The sequence below is a fragment of the Manis pentadactyla genome, chromosome 3, assembly GCF_030020395.1.
Source record: "Manis pentadactyla isolate mManPen7 chromosome 3, mManPen7.hap1, whole genome shotgun sequence".
Lineage (NCBI taxonomy): Eukaryota > Metazoa > Chordata > Mammalia > Pholidota > Manidae > Manis > Manis pentadactyla.
The window spans coordinates 88,254,308-88,275,211 of NC_080021.1; the positions used below are offsets into that span (position 1 = coordinate 88,254,308).

Below are 20,904 nucleotides of genomic sequence, written 5' to 3' on the forward strand. Positions count from 1 at the left end.
GGACAAAGAGGAAGGGGCCTAAGTACTTGTAAGGGTACTCACAATGTTTTGTTTTTTTTTCTTCAAAACACTACCTAAAGAATAATGTTAAAATTAGGAAGATCTAGGGGTAGGTACACATATATTCATGCATTTTTTTCTGGTGTTTGACTCTTCCCTTTGAAAAGGGAAGGCAAGAATAAGAATGTTCACTAAGGCAGGAAAGCAGGAATAAGGATGGAAAATAAAATTGCATCCCTACCTCAAAATGTATGTTAAAAAGAAATCTAGTCAGATTAAATGCCTACATGTGAAAAGCAAATTTCTCCAAAAAAAGGAGAAAAAGAGAGAGAATGGTAGGCAATTTAGGGGTAGTAGTTGAGTATGAATGAGCAGAGAGCCAGAAATTGCCTGCAGGGAGGGCTCAACACAGGAAGCAGGCTGCACTTGGAATTCAGACTTCATCTGCTGCAGTAAGGATCCAGGGAGGGGTCTTAAGCATAAAGTTCATCGATCAGGAGGGAAGAGGGGGAGCACAGGACCTATCACTGTTGTGATGAAAGAATATATCAACTAAGAAAACTGTTTCATTTTCCTGTAACTCTGTGATTTATTTCCAGTTAACCAAAGTAAGTTATCAACTATGAGCTACCAACTGTGCTAGGCCCTGGCATCCAACACTGACAGTCACAATCCCAGCCCTCATGGAGCCTACAGTGTACAGAGGAGCTAGGCACAAGAAGCCGCTGAAGTGTAGCAAATGCTGAGATGAGAGGCAACATAGTATTTTCACAGAATAGTAGTTTTGCTCTATCACCAAACCAGCCACAGGATTCTGAGGAGTGATGTTTTTTTTTTTACACTTTATATACTTCGATGGAAACCAAATTATATCACTGATGTACAACCTGTTGTCCACCCCAACACACCTCAGCGGATCCACTGGATGGGGGAGAAAGAGGAAACACAAAGAAATCCTAGCACCCTGTGTCTGCCCCGTCTCTATCCACTAGTTCAGAAGCCTTGCTGAACCACGTTTTTTTTTTTTTCATTCAGCTAAACTAGCAGAAGAGATTACTTACTGCACATGTGTTACATTCAGTCACAATGGGGAACAGAACTAGACCAGAGCAAAGAAGCTAAAGGGACTGTTTCAGTATGAGCAACAAGGGTCTCTCTCTCAAAGGTCGTCACAACAATCAGATGGTGATCAATGTTCTAGATCCACTGAGACAAGTTCCAGACAGTAAGGCATTCAGTCCAGCAATCTGTACCATCATCCCTAGCCTCTGACTTTATTTCTGGTCCTGTGGCTTCCATTGTGCATAAGCTATGGGTTTACTTGGACCTGGGCCTCATCTTTCTTCTTTTTCCTTTCAGCTCACGTGTTCACTTCATCCTCTACTTGGTTCTCATGGTGTGGAGGTTTCTAAAAAGATGGTGCTAAAGCCAAGAGCATGCCAGAGCTGAACCACATTATTTTTAAAGCTCCATCCAAATCTAGGATTCCTGAACCCATGAAAGCAAGGTATCACAGGTTAATTTTTAAAAAGCAGCCTTTATATGCCTAAAACATCCTTAGAATCAAAGACTAAATGCAGTTTCAGTATTACTCAATTTATATTACTTCCTAAGAATTAATGATTCTTGTATAAACTCAATCAAAACAGTCAAGAATTATTGTATCCTGTGGGAGATTACAGATGGCCAGAAATTCTTTGCTATCCCTCCCACTAAAAGGTGGTCTAATTTTTCTCCCCATTTTACCTTCCTTCATTTGGAGGACTTTCTCAGATGAGACCTGACCCTAATTTAAGAAGTTAAAAAAAAAAAAGCAAAGGAGGAAAAATAATAAATATAAATGTTCCAGTTAATTTTTAAATTATTAAAACCCTATAGTATCAATAACCAGTGCCACTGAACAAGCAGTAACTGGACAGACATATATAAATAACAAGTAGTAAATGGATAATATGTATTTGCTAAGTAACAGATATAAACACAACTTACAATCCAACAAGACAATAAAAACATGCAAACTAAAAGAATTAAGAGGTTATATACATACACAGAAAACAAAATTAAAAACATGCTTCACACAATGCTGACAGAACTGTGGAAAAATTAAGTTTATATATCAGTATACATCAATGGAATCAATTACATCTTGCTGAAGAGGCAATCTGACAAAATATTAATGATAAGTTTTAAATATGTATTTACTGTGACTTAAAATTCCACTCTGAGAAATTGGCCCTCAAGAAAAAAACACAGCTGGTGTGGCTCTGGAACTAGCCTTTTAAGAGTCCTAATAGCTTCTATTCAGTTCTCTTGGAGCCAACCATCACATAAGAAGTCTGCCACCCTGACACCACCAGGATGTGGGAAAGTCTAAATGGGCCACCTAGAGTGGCCATGCAGAATAGAACCAAGGTGCCTGAGCAATGGGTCCAGCTCTTCATCAGGCATGAGACCAGCAGAACCACGCAGTCAACCCCAAATCATAAGAAGGAATAAATCACTGAAGCCACTAAGTTTTGAAGTTGTTACCCAGCAAGAGACAAATGAACAGGAAGACAGGTGGGTGGAAAATTAATCTGGACAAAAATGTTAAGCAGTGCAAAAACACAGAGGCCAATTTGCATACATGCAGATAAACTCTCTCACATATTTAAAACATTACACAAAGTCATTTTTAAGTATATGATTATATTAATGTGTATTAATGATAAAATATTTCAAAAAACTGCATGAGACTAAAAATTATTTCAACAGAATGCATTTAATTTATAACAAATACTTAATATTCAGTCAATAAATATGGTAACATGTTGTAGAACCCAATATTTTTAAACCAGTATATATTCACCTGAGTGCTTATTAATAGATTTGTAAATACTGTCTTTCATCAAATCTAAGATAGCATCAACTATATGATGGGCCATTATCTTCAGAAACTAAAAAGTATTACCACTTAAACTATACAACACATACCCATTTCAGATATTACGATGTACCTTAGAATTGGTGAAACATGGTAGATAAAAATAAATATGAAATAAAAAAATTCAAATGTACATCTAAAGCATCTGTACTATATCTTCAAACATAGTGGAAAAACTTCTGGATTAGAGGATTCACCAAGTACCTCAATCCTCTGGTATAGGGGAATATATTATATACAGGAGAATATGAATTATGCTACTGGTACTCTTTAGGTTACAGCCAAAAATCACTTTGCCTCAGCCACTTTCAACAAATTCTGTTGTTGTATGAGTAATTCATTCAGAAGTCTATGTGCTATATAGTAAACTCAGCTAAATACGGAGAAAGTAACAGATTAGTGTGTTTAATTAATGCATTTGTACATAACATTCTTTTAGTACACTTTAACTTCAGAAAAACTAAAAACAAAATTGTGAGTGAAACATTATAATATACAAAAAGGGAAAAGCTAGATTTTACTTGAGCCAATTACTGTCTCATTATTTATCACTTATATGAAAACCATTGCATAAGAAAATGATGACAGGAGGAACTCAAAACATTTGATGAGTTTATGACAGATGCTTACTTTCAATCTTTCTCAATATTTATTTATCAGCCCTATAGCAGGTGTTGCTGATTCTGAACACAAAGAGAATCCTTTCCCCAATGTCTTTTAGCCTTGGTGGTGGTCAAGACAACCATGTAAGAAGATATATTCAAATACAGTGCAGTTAAGTCATTGCAGATTTTGCTCCTATACACTACAGATACCTCAATGAGATAGGCAAACCAAGGGAAAAATACAGAAGTTACTTAATATTCTCCAGGAAAGCAGTTAACAATGTCTATTTCAGAACTACAAAGGAACACTTCCGTAGAATACCTAGTGAGTAGATGAAGGTTAGACAATATACTATGGTTCCTCCCTAGTATGAATTTCTGGTAATGTTTCTTAATTTTGAAACATTAAGAATGGCAGAGTTATCTTCTAACATAAAGCATTTAAATGAGTGTAACTGCTCTCCTATGAGTTCAGGAAGCTACAGTTAGCTTGCACAGTCAGAAAACCATATTAAACAAAATAAGTAAACATCTCTCCAAAACACTGCTTGTAAGGTAAACACTTCAAAAAATTAAAAACTTTTCCATAACATAAACATTTCCTCTCAGGAAATAACCACTTATATCAATACTAGTCATTAAATCACAACTGATAATTTAGGTAGCAGGTGACACCAGCATAAATAACAAACAGTACACCAAGTTATAATGCACTGTTTGTATTTTTCAATAACATGCCCATTACTACACTGAAAGATCTATGGCATAATTACCATACTTATAAAGTATAAGCTGTTTGGAGTATGCCTGCTGTCTGGCTATATAACTTTTTTTTAATGCAAGATTAAACCTCACACCTTGTCAAGGCAGCACTTAGACTCCAATTCCTGTCATAAGGTAGTCATGTAAAATACCGTATCCAGATTACTAATAGGAACTTACGTTACACCAGCATTGTTCTTAAAACAAAACCCAGCTAAATGATGAAGTACATACCAAAGCCAGACTTTACATACTAATAAAGTAGAAACAAACGGATAAACTGACTTTATCAAAATTTTAAACTTTTGGGTTTCAAAGGACACCATCAAGTGAAAAAACCACCTACAGAATGGGAGAAAATACTTATAAACCATATATCTGATAAAAGACATATCTAGAATATATAAAGACAACTCAACAATTAAAAAAAAAAAGTAAAAAATGGAAAAAGACATTTCTCCAAAGAAGATATACAGATGGCCAGTATACACGTGAAAAGATGCTCAACATGATCAGTCATCAGGGAAATGCAAACCAAAACCACAATGAGATACCATGTCACAACCAAGTGGATGGCTAGAATCAGAAAGTCAGGCAGTAAATGTTTGTGATGACCTGAAGAAATCAGGACTCTTATACACTGCTGGTGGGAAAATAAAATAATCTCCCTCTGGAAAATAGTCTGGCAGTTCCTTAAATAATTGAATGTAGAATTACCATATGACTCAGCAATTTCACTTCTTGGTATAAACCCCCCAAAAAAGAAAAACATATGTCCATATAGAAACTTGCACACATCCCTGAAAACTACAAGACACTCTTGAGAGAAATTAAAGAGGACACTACCAAATGGAAACTCATCCCATGCTCTTGGCTAGGAAGAATTAATATTGTCAAAATGGCCTTCCTGCCTAAAGCAACCTGCAGATTCAATGCAATCCCTATCAAAACACCAACAGCATTCTTCAACAAACTGGAACAAATAGTTCTAAAATTCATATGGAACCACAAAAGACCCTGAATAGCCAAAGCAATCCTGAGAGGGAAGAAGAAGGCAGGGGGGATCTCACTTCCCAACTTCAAGCTCTACTACAAAGCCACAGTAATCAACACAATTTGGTACTGGCACAAGAACAGATCCATACACCAGCGGAAGAGAACAGAGTCCAAATATTAACCCAAGCATATATGGTCAGTTAATTTATGATAAAAGAGCCATGGATATACAACGAGGGAATGACAGCCTCTTCAACAGCTGGTGTTGGCAAAACTGGATTACTGTCTAACTCTATACACAAAAGGAAACTCAAAATGGATCAAAAGACCTGAACGTAAGTCATGAAACCATAAAACTCTTAAAAGAAAACACAGGCAAAACTCTCTTGAATATAAACATGAGCAACTTCTTCATGAACATATCTCCCTGGGCAAGGGAAACAAAAGCAAAAATGAACAAGCTGGGCTATATCAAACTAAAAAGCTTTTGTACAGCAAAGGACATGATCAGTAGAACAAAAAGGCATCCTACAGTATGGGAGAATATATCATAAATGACATATCCAATAAGGTGTTGACATCCAAAATATATAAAGAGCTCACGCGCCTCAACAAACAAAAAGCAAATAACCTTATTAAAAATGGGTGAAGCATCTGAACAGACACTTCTTCAAAGAAATTTAGATGGCCAATAGGCACATGAAAAGATCCTCCACATAGCTAATCATCAGAGAAATGCAAATTAAAACCACAATGAGATATCACCTCACACCAGTTAGGATGGCTAACATCCAAAAGACAAACAACAACAAATGCTGGTGAGGAAGTGGAGAAAGGGGAACCCTCCTTCTTACACTGCTGGTGGGAATGTAAATTAGTTCAACCATTGTGGAAAGCAATAGGGAGGTTCCTCAAAAAACTAAAAATAGAAATACCATCTGACTCAGGAATTCCACTCCGAGGAATTTACCCTAAGAAAACAAGATCAGATTCAAAAAGACATATGCACCCCTGTGTTTATCGCAGCACTATTTACAATAGCCAAGAAATAAGTGTCCATCAGCAGATGAATGAATAAGGATGTGAGATACATACACTATGGAATATTATTCAGCCATAAGAAGAAAATTAATCCTACCATTTGCAACAACGTGGATGGAGCTAGAGGGCATTACACTCAGTGAAATAAGCCAAGTGGAGAAAGACAAGTACCAAATGATTTCACTCGTATGTGGAGTATAAGAACAAAGGAAAAACTGAAGGAACAAAACAAGCAGCAGACTCACAGAATCCAAGAATGGACTAACAGTTACCAAAGGGAAAGGGACTGGGAAGGATGGGTGGAAAGGGAGGGATAAGGGGAATAAGGGGCTTTACAATTAGCACACATAATGCGGAGGGTGGGGGGAGTACAGGGAAGGCAGTATAGCACAGAGAAGACAACTAGTGACTCTATAGCATCTTACTATGCTGATGGACAGTGGCTATAATGGCGTATGTGGTGGAGACTTGATAATGGAGGGAATCTAGTAACCACAATGTTGCTCATGTAATTGTATATTAATACCAAAAGAAAAAAAAGAAACTTACACACGTTTACAGCAGCATTGTTCCTAACAGCCAAAAAGTGGAAATAATCCTCAACAACGAATGGATAAATAAAATGTGGTATACATAAACAACGGGTATTAATCAGCCATTAAAAGGGATGAAATGCTGATACATGCTAAAACACTGATGACCTTGAAAACATACTAAGAAAGAAGCCAGACACCCAAGACCACATATGATTCCCTCATATGAAAGTCCAGCACGGACAGACCTATAAAGCCAGAAAGCAGACTGATTAGTGGTTGTCATGGTCTGGGAGGGCAGGATGGGGTTGGGGACAGGGCAGTGACAGCTAAAAGGCACAGACATGTTTTGAGGTGATAAAAATGTTCTAAATGATTATGGTAAAGGATGCACACAACTGTAAATATACCAAAAAACACTAAGCCATATCCACTTTCAATAGGTGATCTGTATGGTACATGAATTCTGTCTAAAGTGTTTTAAAAAAATATCATAGAAAAGAATAACTTCCCAAAACCAAAGTCAATATTCACTTACAGCTCCATCTCCCAAAAGCTTTTGTTTTTTTAACAGTCCATCACTCAAAGGTGTAGTCAAGGACGTCATGGAGAAGAATGGCCTTTTTCCACAGGCCCCTGGAGTTTAGTAACCACCGCAAAACCCCAGGAGAGAGTACAGAGTCAAGGTTACACGGCTGTTGCCCAGTCTTCCCAGTTCCATAAATCATGGAACCAAGTTCTTCCTACCTGGTCTACACAGCAGTCTTGTCCAGAGGCACCCTAGGAAAAATTTGGGAAGGGGTCAGTATTAAATATCCTAAAGGGGTCACTTTAGTAACAATCCTGGAAATGTTTATGATCACTCATCAGCTGTGATTGCTGCCTCCAGATAACAACCTAAGTGTCCATCAGCAGATGAATGGATAAAGATGTGATATATATATATACTATGGAATATTACCCAGCCATAAGACGAAAACAAATCCTACCATTTGCAACAACATGGGTGAGGCTAGAGGGTATTATGCTCAGTGAAATAAGCCAAGTGGAGAAAGACAAATAACAAATGATTTCACTCATCTGTGGAGTATAAGAACAAAGGAAAAACTGAAGGAACAAAACAGCAGCAGAATCACAGAACCCAAGAATGGACTAACAGGTACCAAAGGGAAAGGGACTGCGGAGGATGGGTGGGTAGGGAGGGATAAGGGGGGGGAGAAAAAAGGGAGTATTATGATTAGCATGCATAATGTGGGGGGTAGGAGAAAGGGGAGGGCTGTGCAACACAGAGAAGACAAGTAGTGATTCTACAACATTTTGCTATGCTGATGGACAGTGACTGTAATGGGGTTTGTGGGGGGGACTTGGTGTAGGGGAGAGCCTAGTAAACATAATATTCTTCATGTATTGTAGATTAATGATAACAAAAAAAAAAGAGAGAAAGAAAAGGGGAATTACTCCCTGATAGGATAAAACTAACCGCATATCAACGATTAATGCACACTTTACATATCCTTAATTTTGATCTTTTAAAGGGTGTCAGATGATCAGCTATGGAAGTACATTTTTCTGATACTATTCCTTTCTCTTAAAAAAAAAAAAAAAAAGCAGTTCCTGTGTGGTGATCTCCAATAGGTTCTTCACAATGGTATGAAGGTCATATCAAAGTGTGGGCAAAGGGTTTGTTTGTGTTTATACAGGGGATCAAAGCCTAATTTGGCTACCCAGAAAACGAATTAAGATACGATATGAAGAAGAACTTCCAACATCAACGTCCTCTGGAAGAGTCATTCCAGAAAATGATCATCAAAAAACTTCAACAAAGATCCTGGCGCTGTTGCAGTTGTAGCTGCATTCATCCCACCGGTTCCTGGACTTGCCATTGGAATGAAGGAGATATCTAAGCTGGCCTGTGCATACAGTAAAACAACAAATTTGACTGGATCTATACTGTCGGAACTCAATCAAGAATTAGGAGAAGTGCAAGTTGTAGCACTCCAAAATCTTACAACTACAGACTATCTACTGTTAAAAGAACATATGGGATGTGAACAGTTCCCAGGAATGGGTTGTTTTAATCTGTCTGATTTCTCTCAGACTGTTCAAGTTCAGTTGGACAATATCCATCATATCATAGATAAGTTTTCACAAATGCTTAAGGTGCCTAACTGGTTTTCTTGGTTTCACTGGAGATGGCTGGTAATTGTAGGTCTGCTTTTGTTATGTAGCTGTATTCCTATTATGTTAATGTGTACGCGCAATTTAATTAGCAGTTTAAAACCTATACATGCTTATGTTACTCTACAAGAAGATATGTCAAAGAAATAATCAATCCTCCCATGTTTCCTTCTGTCTGCTACTTCTTCCTTCCTAATTATAACCCTTAAGTAGAATTCGTGCCTCATATTGAAAATTACCGAGTATCATAATTCTTCCAAGTGGTAAAGATACCTCAAGACAAATGCTGGGCATAGAAGCCACAGGGCATAAATCTGCAAAGAAGTAAAAAGCTAACCTTTTCAAAGAATATTGCTTCTCTCTCACTTACCAACTTTACATTTCCCTATATGGCCCCGGAAAATGACTGGTTAGTCAGAGACGGGTAAGATTCCTCAAGGGAGGAACAACCTAAGACAGGCACAGTCGCAGGGGGGCCATCAGGTGAGAAATTGGGGATCAACAGAGCTGAGGCTTAGAACCTCACCCCTTCTGTTTTGAGAGAAATCTTCTGCATCTGTGGATGTTTTGTTGCCCTTGTCTAGCTTGGATTAATACTTAGTCTATAGGCACACACCTGATCATCTACATTTGCCCTCTTACAGCACTAAATTATGTTTTCTACCTTTATCTTGCAACTACCTACCACTTCAGCATTTTATTTTAAAAAAAAAATAATAATAATAATAAGGGAGAAATGTGGGATTCACATATAAATCAAGTATAAAAATCAAACGAATAGCTCTGGCTGTGCATCCCACCCAGCCAAGCATCCCAGTTACGCCACCGGCCAAGGTTTCAGCAGACCTCACCAAAATGCGATCTCAAATGGAACACGCCATGGAAACCATGATGTTCACATTTCACAAATTTGCTGGGGAGAAAGGTTACTTAACAAAGGAGGACCTGAGAGTACTCATGGAAAAGGAGTTCCCTGGATTTTTGGAAAATCAAAAAGACCCTCTAGCAGTGGACAAAATAATGAAGGACCTGGACCAATGCCAAGATGGGAGAGTGGGCTTCCAGAGCTTCTTTTCACTAATTGCTGGGCTCACCATTGCGTGCAATGACTATTTTGTACTACACATGAAGCAGAAGGGAAAGAAGTAGGCAGCACTGAACAATACTCCCTCCCTGATAAGAGTTCTCCCAAAGGGTCACTTAAGGATCTGCCCCACAGCTTCCCCCTGTATAACGACTTCATGAGCAGATAAGGACCCTAGAATATGTACAAATAAAATCCAACCCCCATTAGACAAACATAAAGAAAAGCCAAAGCCAGATAAACTTCTGATTTTTATATTGCTTGCATCCTTTTGCCCTCAATAAACAAATTCCTCTTTAAAAAAAAAAAAATCAAACGAATAATCATATCTGACTTGATTGTTTATAGTTCATGATGCGTGATCAAAACTGAAAGTTTCTGTGATATGACTGCTCTTGCACTGTTCACCATGTAAGAACTTATGCACTATGTAAGAACTTGTTCACCATGTAAGAACTTGTTCGTTATGCTTCAGAAGATTGAAGACTGTTGAGAATTAGGCTTGGGGTTGATTAATGATTGTGCATTGAGTCCCCTATACAGAATTTTATTGTTGTTAACAACCATTTGATCAATAAATATGAAAGATGCCCTCTCAAAAAAAAAAAAAGAACATGCAGTTTCAGTTATATGTGTTTTTACTCTATGAAAGCCTTGTTTTGATCCTTAATAGCACTTATATATGCAACAAAATGCATTCCCACAAAATGATATAGAAAGAGCACTAAAGAACCTGAAATCAAGAAACTAGCTCTGGATTCACTATCTACCTAAATAATATTGTGGAAGTCATTTGGTATCTAGATCTCCCATTGCTCACCTATAAAATGAACCTGACCTAAAGCCTCGATGATCTATAATGTACTTTCCATTAGAACCATTTCACATATGTAAAGACCTATAAAACTTCTCTCCTGTGCTTTGAAACTTCGCTGAGCTCCAACTTAAACTGAAAACAACATCTGTTCTTATACAAATCAGCAAGGATTTTGAAAACAAGAAAAAATCATGTTCAAACCCCATCCTAGAGTCCCATCTTTCAACACATCAAAGATTTACTTACAAATGCATCAGTTCCTTAAAAAAAATTGACTACTTTTGAAACAAACTTTAAACACTGAATTTTATACCATTTATTCTAATCTACCTGCCTCATAACCACTTTGAAGTTCTGTGTCAAACAGCTCCCCAAGTAATTGCTAAGTGCTGTTTCCAAATACCAGCAATCTTTGCTTTCCATGGTTTCTATATTCACGATTTTCAGTTACCACAGTTTTAAATAACCCCAGTACCCCAACAACACAGTTCAGTTACCACAGCATATCAACTATGAGTAACTACATAAAGTACAAACTTTTCAACTAGCTCTTCAGTCCATGAAATCACTATGTAAATAACAAATGAGGATCCTGATCACTGGCCAGCCACAGCTTTCAAAGTCTGCTGGTGATGGGTCACCACACATCTGTTACTCACTTCACATAAGACAGCAAAGCATGTGGTAGTGTTGCCTCCTTGCCTACCAATGGTAAACCCATGTGACATTCTATAAAAGCAGTCAAAAAAAGGAAATTAGCCAACAAAAATCAAAATACAACAAAGAAACAAAAACTGGGAACCTGGAAATGAAATCTGTCAAATGTAATGGAGTTACAGAAAAAAAATACCCTTCGAGGAAAGGTTAGAGACACTCAATATGAACAGCCAGAAGAACTTTGAAAAGGTGAGCTGTTCAATGTAAATGAGGAAAGTGGTTATAAGAAAAGGATGACAGTGTCCCAGAGGAAGTAAGTTCACAATAATGAAACTCCCAGAGATATTTCCTAACACTGAAAGCACCAAGGATAAAATACTGGAAGCTAATCCAAACTTAGGAGTGTAACAATTCACCAACGCATAGAGATGTTTGTGCCACATCATAAGTTTTACAATTAAGAAAAAGGCAAACATTTTCAAACTATTCTTGACAAGTTTTTTTGTAAAGAAAACACTCTAATTCTTAATGTCTCCAATGTTTAAATTATAGTGACAAAACAAATACTGGTTTTACTGTTTTTCATTTTCCTATACACTTGTAACCACAGGACGTTTTTTTAATGTTTGAGTAAACATTTTCAAAGGTCACAGAATAATCATAATTTTTCTCACGAAAGAGTGCTTTGCACAGTTTCAGTTTACATGATTATTTCTACCACCCCGTACTGCTGTGCAAAGGGAAGACTGCCTGTAAAGCAAGGTTGTACATTATTCATATCATCAAGAGCAAACACATATCAAGAGCATTCAGGCTCCTAACTGACCTAGAGAGATCTACTAAAAGAGAAACACACTAGACCACTACAGCTGGGCTCTTCTATTGTTTAGTTCCCAGGCTCTATATCATGATTTACACATGCAGATCTCTTCTATTCTACTCCCAAGTTCTGCCCGAAACCAAATATCTTCATCTTGAAAATGGGGAAAACAAAATCAGGTTGTCCACCTTTTCACAGAAGGGATGGGGAAAGCAAGGCTTATGAGATTCAGTGGCATGCCCAGCATGGCACAGTAATCTATCGGGGCAGCAAGGGAGCGAAAACATTGCTAATCCAGTTCTTGTTCCAGTATACACAATGCTGTCCACTTCTAAAGAGGAGAATTAGGTTTTGCTTTGGTTTTGTTTTTCATCCATATGGTTTACAGAGACCTACTATCAAAATATATACATATAAATTTTTTCTGAGCCTCTTCATTACTTAATGACATTTTATAATCATCTGCATCCAGAGACTAGTCACAGTGTAACACTATAATTTAAGTGTTACAAAATTTTTCATGTTTCACGTGGCAGTGTATCCTGGATGGGATCCTAAGACAGAAAATGAACACTAGGTAAAAACTAAACAAACCTGAATATAGTTAATAATTAGTTAATAATAAACTTGTCAACATCAGTTTATTAATGACAACAATCATACCATACCAATGTAAGATGTCAACAACAGAGGTTTCAATATATGGTTTATGGGAACTCTGTCCTACCTTTACAAATTTTCTGTAAGTCGGTAACCATTCTAAAATTTAAAATTAATTTTTTTTAAAAGTATGGCACACATTTTAACACTAATTCTTTTATTAGTGCTGGGATCCAAGTAAATTTTTGAATCACAGGTACAAAAAGTAATAATAAATTTCTATTCCCTAGAGTAGTGTTTCTTCAGCTTTTACCTGAGAAATCCTCTTGACCCTGAGAAGTAACTCTGCCCTTCAGAAAAAAACCTAAGAAGTGGGGTCTCCACCACAACTCTCCTTCTATCAATGAGAAGCATCTACAAGTCTGAAACAAAGAATCTGCTGGAAAGAGAAGTGTGAAAGCCACTCTCAAGCCTAAAAGGGAGTAAGATTCATGATATAATGAATGCAGAGGTTCCTCAAAAAGGAAAGAGAACTAAAGGTAAAAGAACCTGGATTTTAAACTTCACTCCATTACTATGTAAAACTGTCTATTTGTTTAGACCTCAGTTTTCTCATCTGCAAAGTTAAGGACCAAATGGTAAAGCAAAGTATATTTCAGCTTTAAAAAGTTCTCACTCTAACTAGAATCTTCCCCCCAATTTTTCTTCCAGTAAGATTATTTCAGCTTAATAAAAAACATGCACCTTACCTCCATCTGGCTCATCTAACTTTACATCTGAAGTTATTTCACAAACAATACTATTCCCGCCCTCTCCCACACAAACCAAGAAGCAAACAATATAAAATACAGCTAATAGAAAATACAATTTAGAAGTTTCAAAACTTAGTCCAAAGCATCTTCTGAACTGATCTCTCTCCCAATTCCACAATACTGTGTCACTGACGTAAAGTAAGAAAATGGATAAATGGAAAAACACTGAAAATGACAAAGGGTAACTTTTTAGCAAATTTCAAAATGAATTGCACTGGTTTAAGAACTTAAGAATTCAGTGGTTTAAGAATTTAAGAATCTCTACAATAGCCAAGAAATGGAAGCAACCTAAGTGTCCATCAGTAGATGAATGGATAAAGAAGATGTGGTACATATACACAATGGAATATTATTCAGCCATAAGAAGAAAACAAACCCTACCATTTGCAACAACATGGATGGAGCTAGAGGGTATTATGCTCAGTGAAATAAGCCAGGCAGAGAAAGACAAGTACCAAATGATTTCAGTCATATGTGGAGTATAAGAACAAAGAAAAACTGAAGGAACAAAACAGCAGCAGAATCACAGAACACAAGAATGGACTAACAGTTACCAAAGGGAAAGGTACTGGGGAGGATGGGTGGGAAGGGAGGGATAAGGGTGGGGAAAAAGAAAGGGGGCATTACAATTAGCATGTATAATGGTGGGGGCACGGGGAGGGCTGTGCAACACAGAGAAGACAAGTAGTGATTCTACAGCATCTTACTACGCTGCTGGACAGTGACCGCAATGGGGTTTGTGGGGGGGACTTGGTGAAAGGGGGGAGCCTAGTAAACATAATATTCTTCATGTAACTGTGGATTAATGATACCAAAATAAAAATAATAAAATTTAAGAATCTCAATTAACTGCCTGAGATACATGCTCCTTAATTACATTAAGGTCTCAAATTTCAGAAACCTAAAAAAAGGGTGAAAATACAACAATTAGAATGCTGAAATATAAACTAGAATACAGGAAAGCAGAAAGCAGTTCTTTAAGAAAATAAACCAAATAGATAAACCCCTAGCCAGACTTATCAAGAAAAAAAGAGTCTACACACATAAACAGAATCAAAAATGAGAAAGGAAAAATCACTACAGACACCACAGAAATACAAAGAATTATTAAGGAATACTATGAAAAATTCTGCTAACAAACTGGATAACCTAGAATGGACAACTTTCTAGAAAAATACAACATTCCAAGGCTGACTTCGAAAGAAACAGAAAATCTGTACAGACCAATTACCAGCAAAAGAAACAGAAAATCTGTACAGACCAATTACCAGCAACAAAATTGAACTGGTAATCAAAAAACTACCTAAGAACAAAATGCCTGGATCAGATGGCTTCACCACTGAATTTTATCAAACATTTAATGAAGATCTAATACCCATCCTCCTTAAAGTTTTCCAAAAAGTAGAAGACGGAATACTTCCAAACCAATTCTATGAGGCCAGCACCACTCTAATACCAAAACCAGGCAAAGACACCACAAAAAAAGAAAATTACAGACCAATATCTCTGATGAACATAGATGCAAAAATATTCAACAAAATATAAGCAAACCAAATTCAAAAAAACATCAAAAAGATCATCCATCATGATCAAGTAGGATTTATTCACAGGATGGAAGGATGGTAAAATATTAGAAAATCCATCATCATCATCCACCACACCAACAAAAAGGACAAACACCATATGATCATCTCCATCGAAGCTGAAAAACGATTTGACAAAATTCAACATCAATTCCACGAGAAAAACTCTTAAAAATATGGGTATAGAGGGCAAGTACTTCAACATAATGAAGGCCATATACGACAAACCCACAGCCAACATCATACTTAACAGCGAGAAGCTGAAAGCTTTTCCTTTAAGATCAGGAACAAGACAAGGATGCCCACTCTCTCCACTTTTATTCAACATAGTTCTGGAGGTCCTAGCCACAGCAATCAGACAACACAAAGAAATAAAAGGCACCCAGTTTGGTAAAGAAGAAGTTAAACTGTCACTCTTTGCAGATGACATATTGTACATAAAAAACCCGAAAGAACCCACTCCAAAACTACTAGATCTAATATCTGAATTCAGCAATGTTGCAGGATACAAAATTAATACACAGAAATCTGTTGCACTTCTATACACTAATGATGAACTAACAGAAAGAGAAATCAGGAAAACAATTCCATTCACAATTGCATCAAAAAGAATAAAATACCTAGTTATAAACCTAATGAAGGAAGTGAAAGACCTATACTTTGAAAACTACAAGACACTCATGAGAGAAATTAAAGAAGATACCAATAAATGGAAACACATCCCGTGCTCTTGGCTAGGAAGAATTAATATTGTCAAAATGGACATCCTGCCTAAAGCAATCTACAGAGTCAATGCAATCCCTATCAAAATACCAACAGCATTCTTCAATGAACTAGAGAAAATTGTTCTAAAATTCACAATTTTAGATTGGAACCACAAAAGACCCCGAATAGCCAAAGCAATGCTGAGAAGGAAGAATAAAGCTGGGGGGATTATGCTCCCCGACTTCAAGCTCTACTACAATGCCACAGTAATCAAGACAATTTGGTACTGGTACAAGAACAGACCCATAGACCAATGGAGCAGACTACAGAGCCCAGATATAAACCCAAGTATATATGGTCAACTAATATACGATAAAGGAGCCATGGACATACAATGGGGAAATGACAGCTTCTTCAACAACTGGTTATGGCAAAACTGGACAGCTACATGCAAGACAGTGAAACTGGATTATTGTTCAACCCCATACACAAAAGTAAACTCAAAATGGATCAAAGACCTGAATGTAAATCATGAAACCATAAAACTTTTAGAAGATAACATGGGCAAAAAATCTCCTGAATATAAACATGAACAACTTTTTTCTGAATGCATCTCCTCAAGCAAGGGAAACAAAAGCAAAAATGAACACACAGGACTACATCAAACTTAAAAGCTTCTGTACAGCAAAGGACACCATCAACAAAACAAAAAGGCATCCTACAGTATGGGAGAATATATTTGTAAATGACATATCCAACAAGGGGTTAACATCTAAAATATATAAAGAACTCAAATGCGTCAACACCCAGAAAGCAAATAAACAGATTAACAAATGGGCAGAGGATATGAAGAGACAGTTCTCCAAAGAAGAAATTCAGATGGCCAACAGACACATGAAAAGATGCTCCACATCACTATTAGGGAAATGCAAATAAAAACCACAATGAGGTATCACCCCACACCAGTTAGGATGGCTGATATCAAAAACACTAAGAACAACAAATGCTGGCGAGGATGTGGAGAAAGGGGAACCCTCCTACACTGCTGGTGGGAATGTAAGCTAATTCAACCATTGTGGAAAGCAATATGGAGGTTCCTCAAAAATCTAAAAGTAGAAATATCACTTGACTCGGGAATTCCACTCTTAGGAATTTAACCAAAGAATGTAATTTATCAGATTCAAAAAGATATATACACCTCTGTTTATTGCAGCACTACTTACAATAGCTAAGATATGAAAGCAACCTAAGTGTCCATCAGTAGATGAATGGATAAAGATGTGGTACATATACACAATGGAATACTGCTCAGTCATAAGAAAGAAACAAATTCCACAATTTGCAACAACATAGATGGATCTGGAGGATATTATGCTCAGTGAAATAAGCCAGGCGGAGAAAGACAAGTACCAAATGATTTCCCTCATTTGTGGAAAGAACAAAACAGCAACGACTCACAGAATCCAAGAAGGGACTAGCGGTTACCAAAGGGGAGGGGTGGGGGAGAGTGGGAGAAGGGGATTCCGGGGTATTATGATTGGCACACATGAATGGTGTGGGGGCATCAGGAGGAAGGCAGTGTAGCACAAAGAAGGCAAATAGTTACTCTGTGGCATCTTACTACACTGATGGGCAGTGAGTGCAATGGGGTATGGGGGGACACAATCACACGGGTAAATGTACTAACCACATTGTTTTTTCATGTGAAACCTTCATAAGAGTGTATATCAATAATACCTAAGAAAATAAATAAAAACTAGAATACAGGCTTCCAATGTACAGTGAGTAAGTGAATAATTAGCAACTCCTTTAATAATTTATATTTGTCCTCAAAAAATAACTAAACATGTTTTAAAAAGTACCTGCAATTAAGTAGCCCAGTTTGAAAAAGACAGATACACCCCTATGTTTATCGCAGCACTATTTACAATAGCCAAGAAATGGAAGCAACCTAAGTGTCCATCAGTAGTAGATGAATGGATAAAGATGTGGTACATATACACAATGGAATATTATTCAGCCATAAGAAGAAAACATATTCTAGCATTTGCAACAACATGGATGGAGCTAGAGGGTATCATGCTCAGTGAAATAAGCCAGGCAGAAAAAGACAAGTATCAAATGATTTCACTCATACGTGGAGTATAAGAACAAAGAAAAAACTGAAGGAACAAAATAGCAGCAGACTCACAGAACCCAAGAATGGACTAACAGTTACCAAAGGGAAAGAGACTGGGGAGGATGGGTGGGAAGGGAGGGATAAGGGGGGTGGGAGAAAGGGGGCATAACGATTAGCATGTATAATGTGGGGGGTGCCATGGGGAGGGCTGTGCAACACAGAGAAGACAAGTAGTGATTCTACAGCATCTTACTATGCTGATGGACAGTGACTGTAATGGGATTTATGGGGGACTTCATGATAGGGGGAGTCTAGTAAACATAATGTTCCTCATGTAATTGTAGATTAATGATACTAAAATTTTTTTTTAAAGTACCTGCAATTAGTAACATCTAATATTTTGGTCTTTTCAAAAATATTTCCAGTTTCTCTTATGTATAATGTTAGGGAAAATATCGTGTTTAAATAAACAATGCAATCCACAAAATGAAAACTATCAAATTAAAATGCCATTTTATTATAAAATTTTCAAGACTGTCAGTACTAAACACAACTCTTTAAAAAAAGATATAGCCCCATTCACAAGCACACTCGATTTCAAATAGTAACTACAGCAATTAAAATTCCAACACTTATGTGTCACTTTTTAAATAGTCTTTGCTTTACTATTTAGCTCTGACCTCAAATACACTGAAATCTTTCCCCAACACTAAAATCGTTTTATAACCTACAAAACTTGTACTGGAAATACAGATTTCATGTATCTGGGATTCAAAAGACGTAATTTTTCAAAAGTATGTATGTAGAATGTATCCTGAAGTATTATTATTACCTTAAAAGTACGAATCACAGCATATACTGATTCCTTCCATTTTAGCACAGAGATTTGAAAATCGGTTTCATTGAGCAATGATGGTATGTAATATTAAATCGCACTATTCTATAATCTGGCTTCAATAGTTTTTGGAAAATGAAAGAGCAAAAGCATTAACAGTTTTATGTAGTAAAACTTAACATTTTTAAATGGTGTGATTTCTAAATTTCAATACTAATTTTCAAGGTCTGTGCTCACAGTAAACCAAACACTGTATTCAGTACGACGGAAGAGTTGAAAACGTTAACTAAGAAATCACTTTTTCTTCAATTAGCTTTCACCTGGCTCTGTGCTTTTACTTTGTTTGCACTGTAGTTAACGAAGATTAACTAAAACGAAGGCAGGCAACACGTATTCAATTAAGTAAATGGTTATCCCTCCGTTATTACAAAGAGCAACGATGCTCTTCGCACTGGTCCTCTCCTCCTTCCCCTTGACAAGGCGAGTCCCGGAGGACCGGACCCCCTCGGCCCAGGACACCCCTCACCCCCAACACCTGCGTGGAAGAGGTGGGCACTCGCCCACCATGGACCTCCTCGCCCTCGCACCCCGTCCTCCGCCCCACAGTGGGACCGGCACCACTGAGCCCTGCGTGTGCGCCGCGCGAACCACCCGGTCCCCAACCCGCGGGCGCGCAACCAACGCGCGAGCACGAGCCGCCACCCCCGACGGCCGAGCCGGGCCCTGGGCGCCGTTCCCGGGCCGGACCGCAGCTCCGGTTCCCGGGCTCGTTGCACGAGGAGCCCGGAGTCCGAGAAGGCGCACTCCGGCTTCTCCCGCACGGTCAGCGCCCTGCCACTAGCAGCGGGCGGAAGGGCAGAGCCGGGCTGAAGTGGCAAAGCTGGCAGCCCAGCCCGGGAACCGACCTGTGGACACCGCCATCTTCTCCTGCAGCCCGACGCAGCCGCCTGCACGCACGTCGACGTCACGCGCCACTTCCGGGAGCGTGCCCCGCCCCGCTCCACGGCTTCCCTGCCCGCATGGTCTTGACCCGCGTCCCTATGGGCCGCGTTACGGTGGGAGGTGCGGCGCGGGCGCTCTGGCCTCTGGCTCTGGGTGCTCCGCAGCTAGGGCATAATAAAGCGTTCAAGGAAAGGCTAGGCGGTGTTGCGAGACGCTCTTGGGTCCATCCCGGCATGCGGAGCAGCAGGCGAGCGCGTGTTTTTGCAAGGGTTATTCACCGTCGTGCGATGGGGCCCGCGGCTCCTCGGACCCTCCTGCCTCCGTGGGTATTATACATAAACTGCATCTCATCAAGGGTGTTTTATATAGATTAGTATTAAAGTGATCATATTTTGATGTATTTAAAGCAAAAATGTGGGCTTTGATAATTATGTGTTGAAAAACGATTCAGAAGAGTTGGACAAAAAATTTAAAGAACCCTTAGAATTGAACCAATTCATTCATATTTTGCTTTTGAGGTAGGCATGACAGTGAAGCATGATTAAAATCTCTGTCTAGATCTAAAAAGTGTCTTCAAAAAAGAATAAAGTATCTAAGTCAATAGGAAGCATTCTATTTTTCAAAAAGAAAAGGTTTTACATCCTTGGTTTTGACTTCAGCAACACAGTAGAAATGCCAGCGAGTACTGTGTAACTATCATGGCTGCTTCACAAATAGAGATACTATCACCCCCATTTTATAAGAAATGAAACTAAGCCTCAAAGAAGTTCCAAGAGCGCACATCTACCAATAGTTACAATAGAGCTGGGATTCTAAATCAATGCCCATTCACTCCAGGTGTTCCTGACAATGCTGGTCCTGATAGTAAATGCTGATGCTGCCAGTGGTACTC

The 20,904-nt window shown here is 38.2% G+C and overlaps 2 protein-coding genes across 2 annotated transcripts in view; one reads left to right on the forward strand and one right to left on the reverse strand.

The window, feature by feature from the left end:
* Nucleotides 1-20,038, reverse strand: part of UBE2V2 (ubiquitin conjugating enzyme E2 V2) — a 55,178-nt gene extending 35,140 nt beyond the window's left edge. Inside the window, exon 1 of the mRNA XM_036925485.2 lies at nt 19,976-20,038. Coding sequence (XP_036781380.1) covers nt 19,976-19,991 — 16 coding nt within the window. The 5' untranslated portion in view covers nt 19,992-20,038. The remainder of the gene's footprint in view (nt 1-19,975) is intronic.
* LOC118932207 (protein S100-A10-like) lies at nt 9,826-10,337 on the forward strand. The gene has a single exon (XM_036925487.2). It carries the CDS (start codon nt 9,894-9,896, stop codon nt 10,185-10,187), a length of 294 nt encoding a protein of 97 aa, XP_036781382.2. The 5' UTR covers nt 9,826-9,893; the 3' UTR covers nt 10,188-10,337.
* Nucleotides 20,039-20,904: the final 866 nt, after the last annotated feature.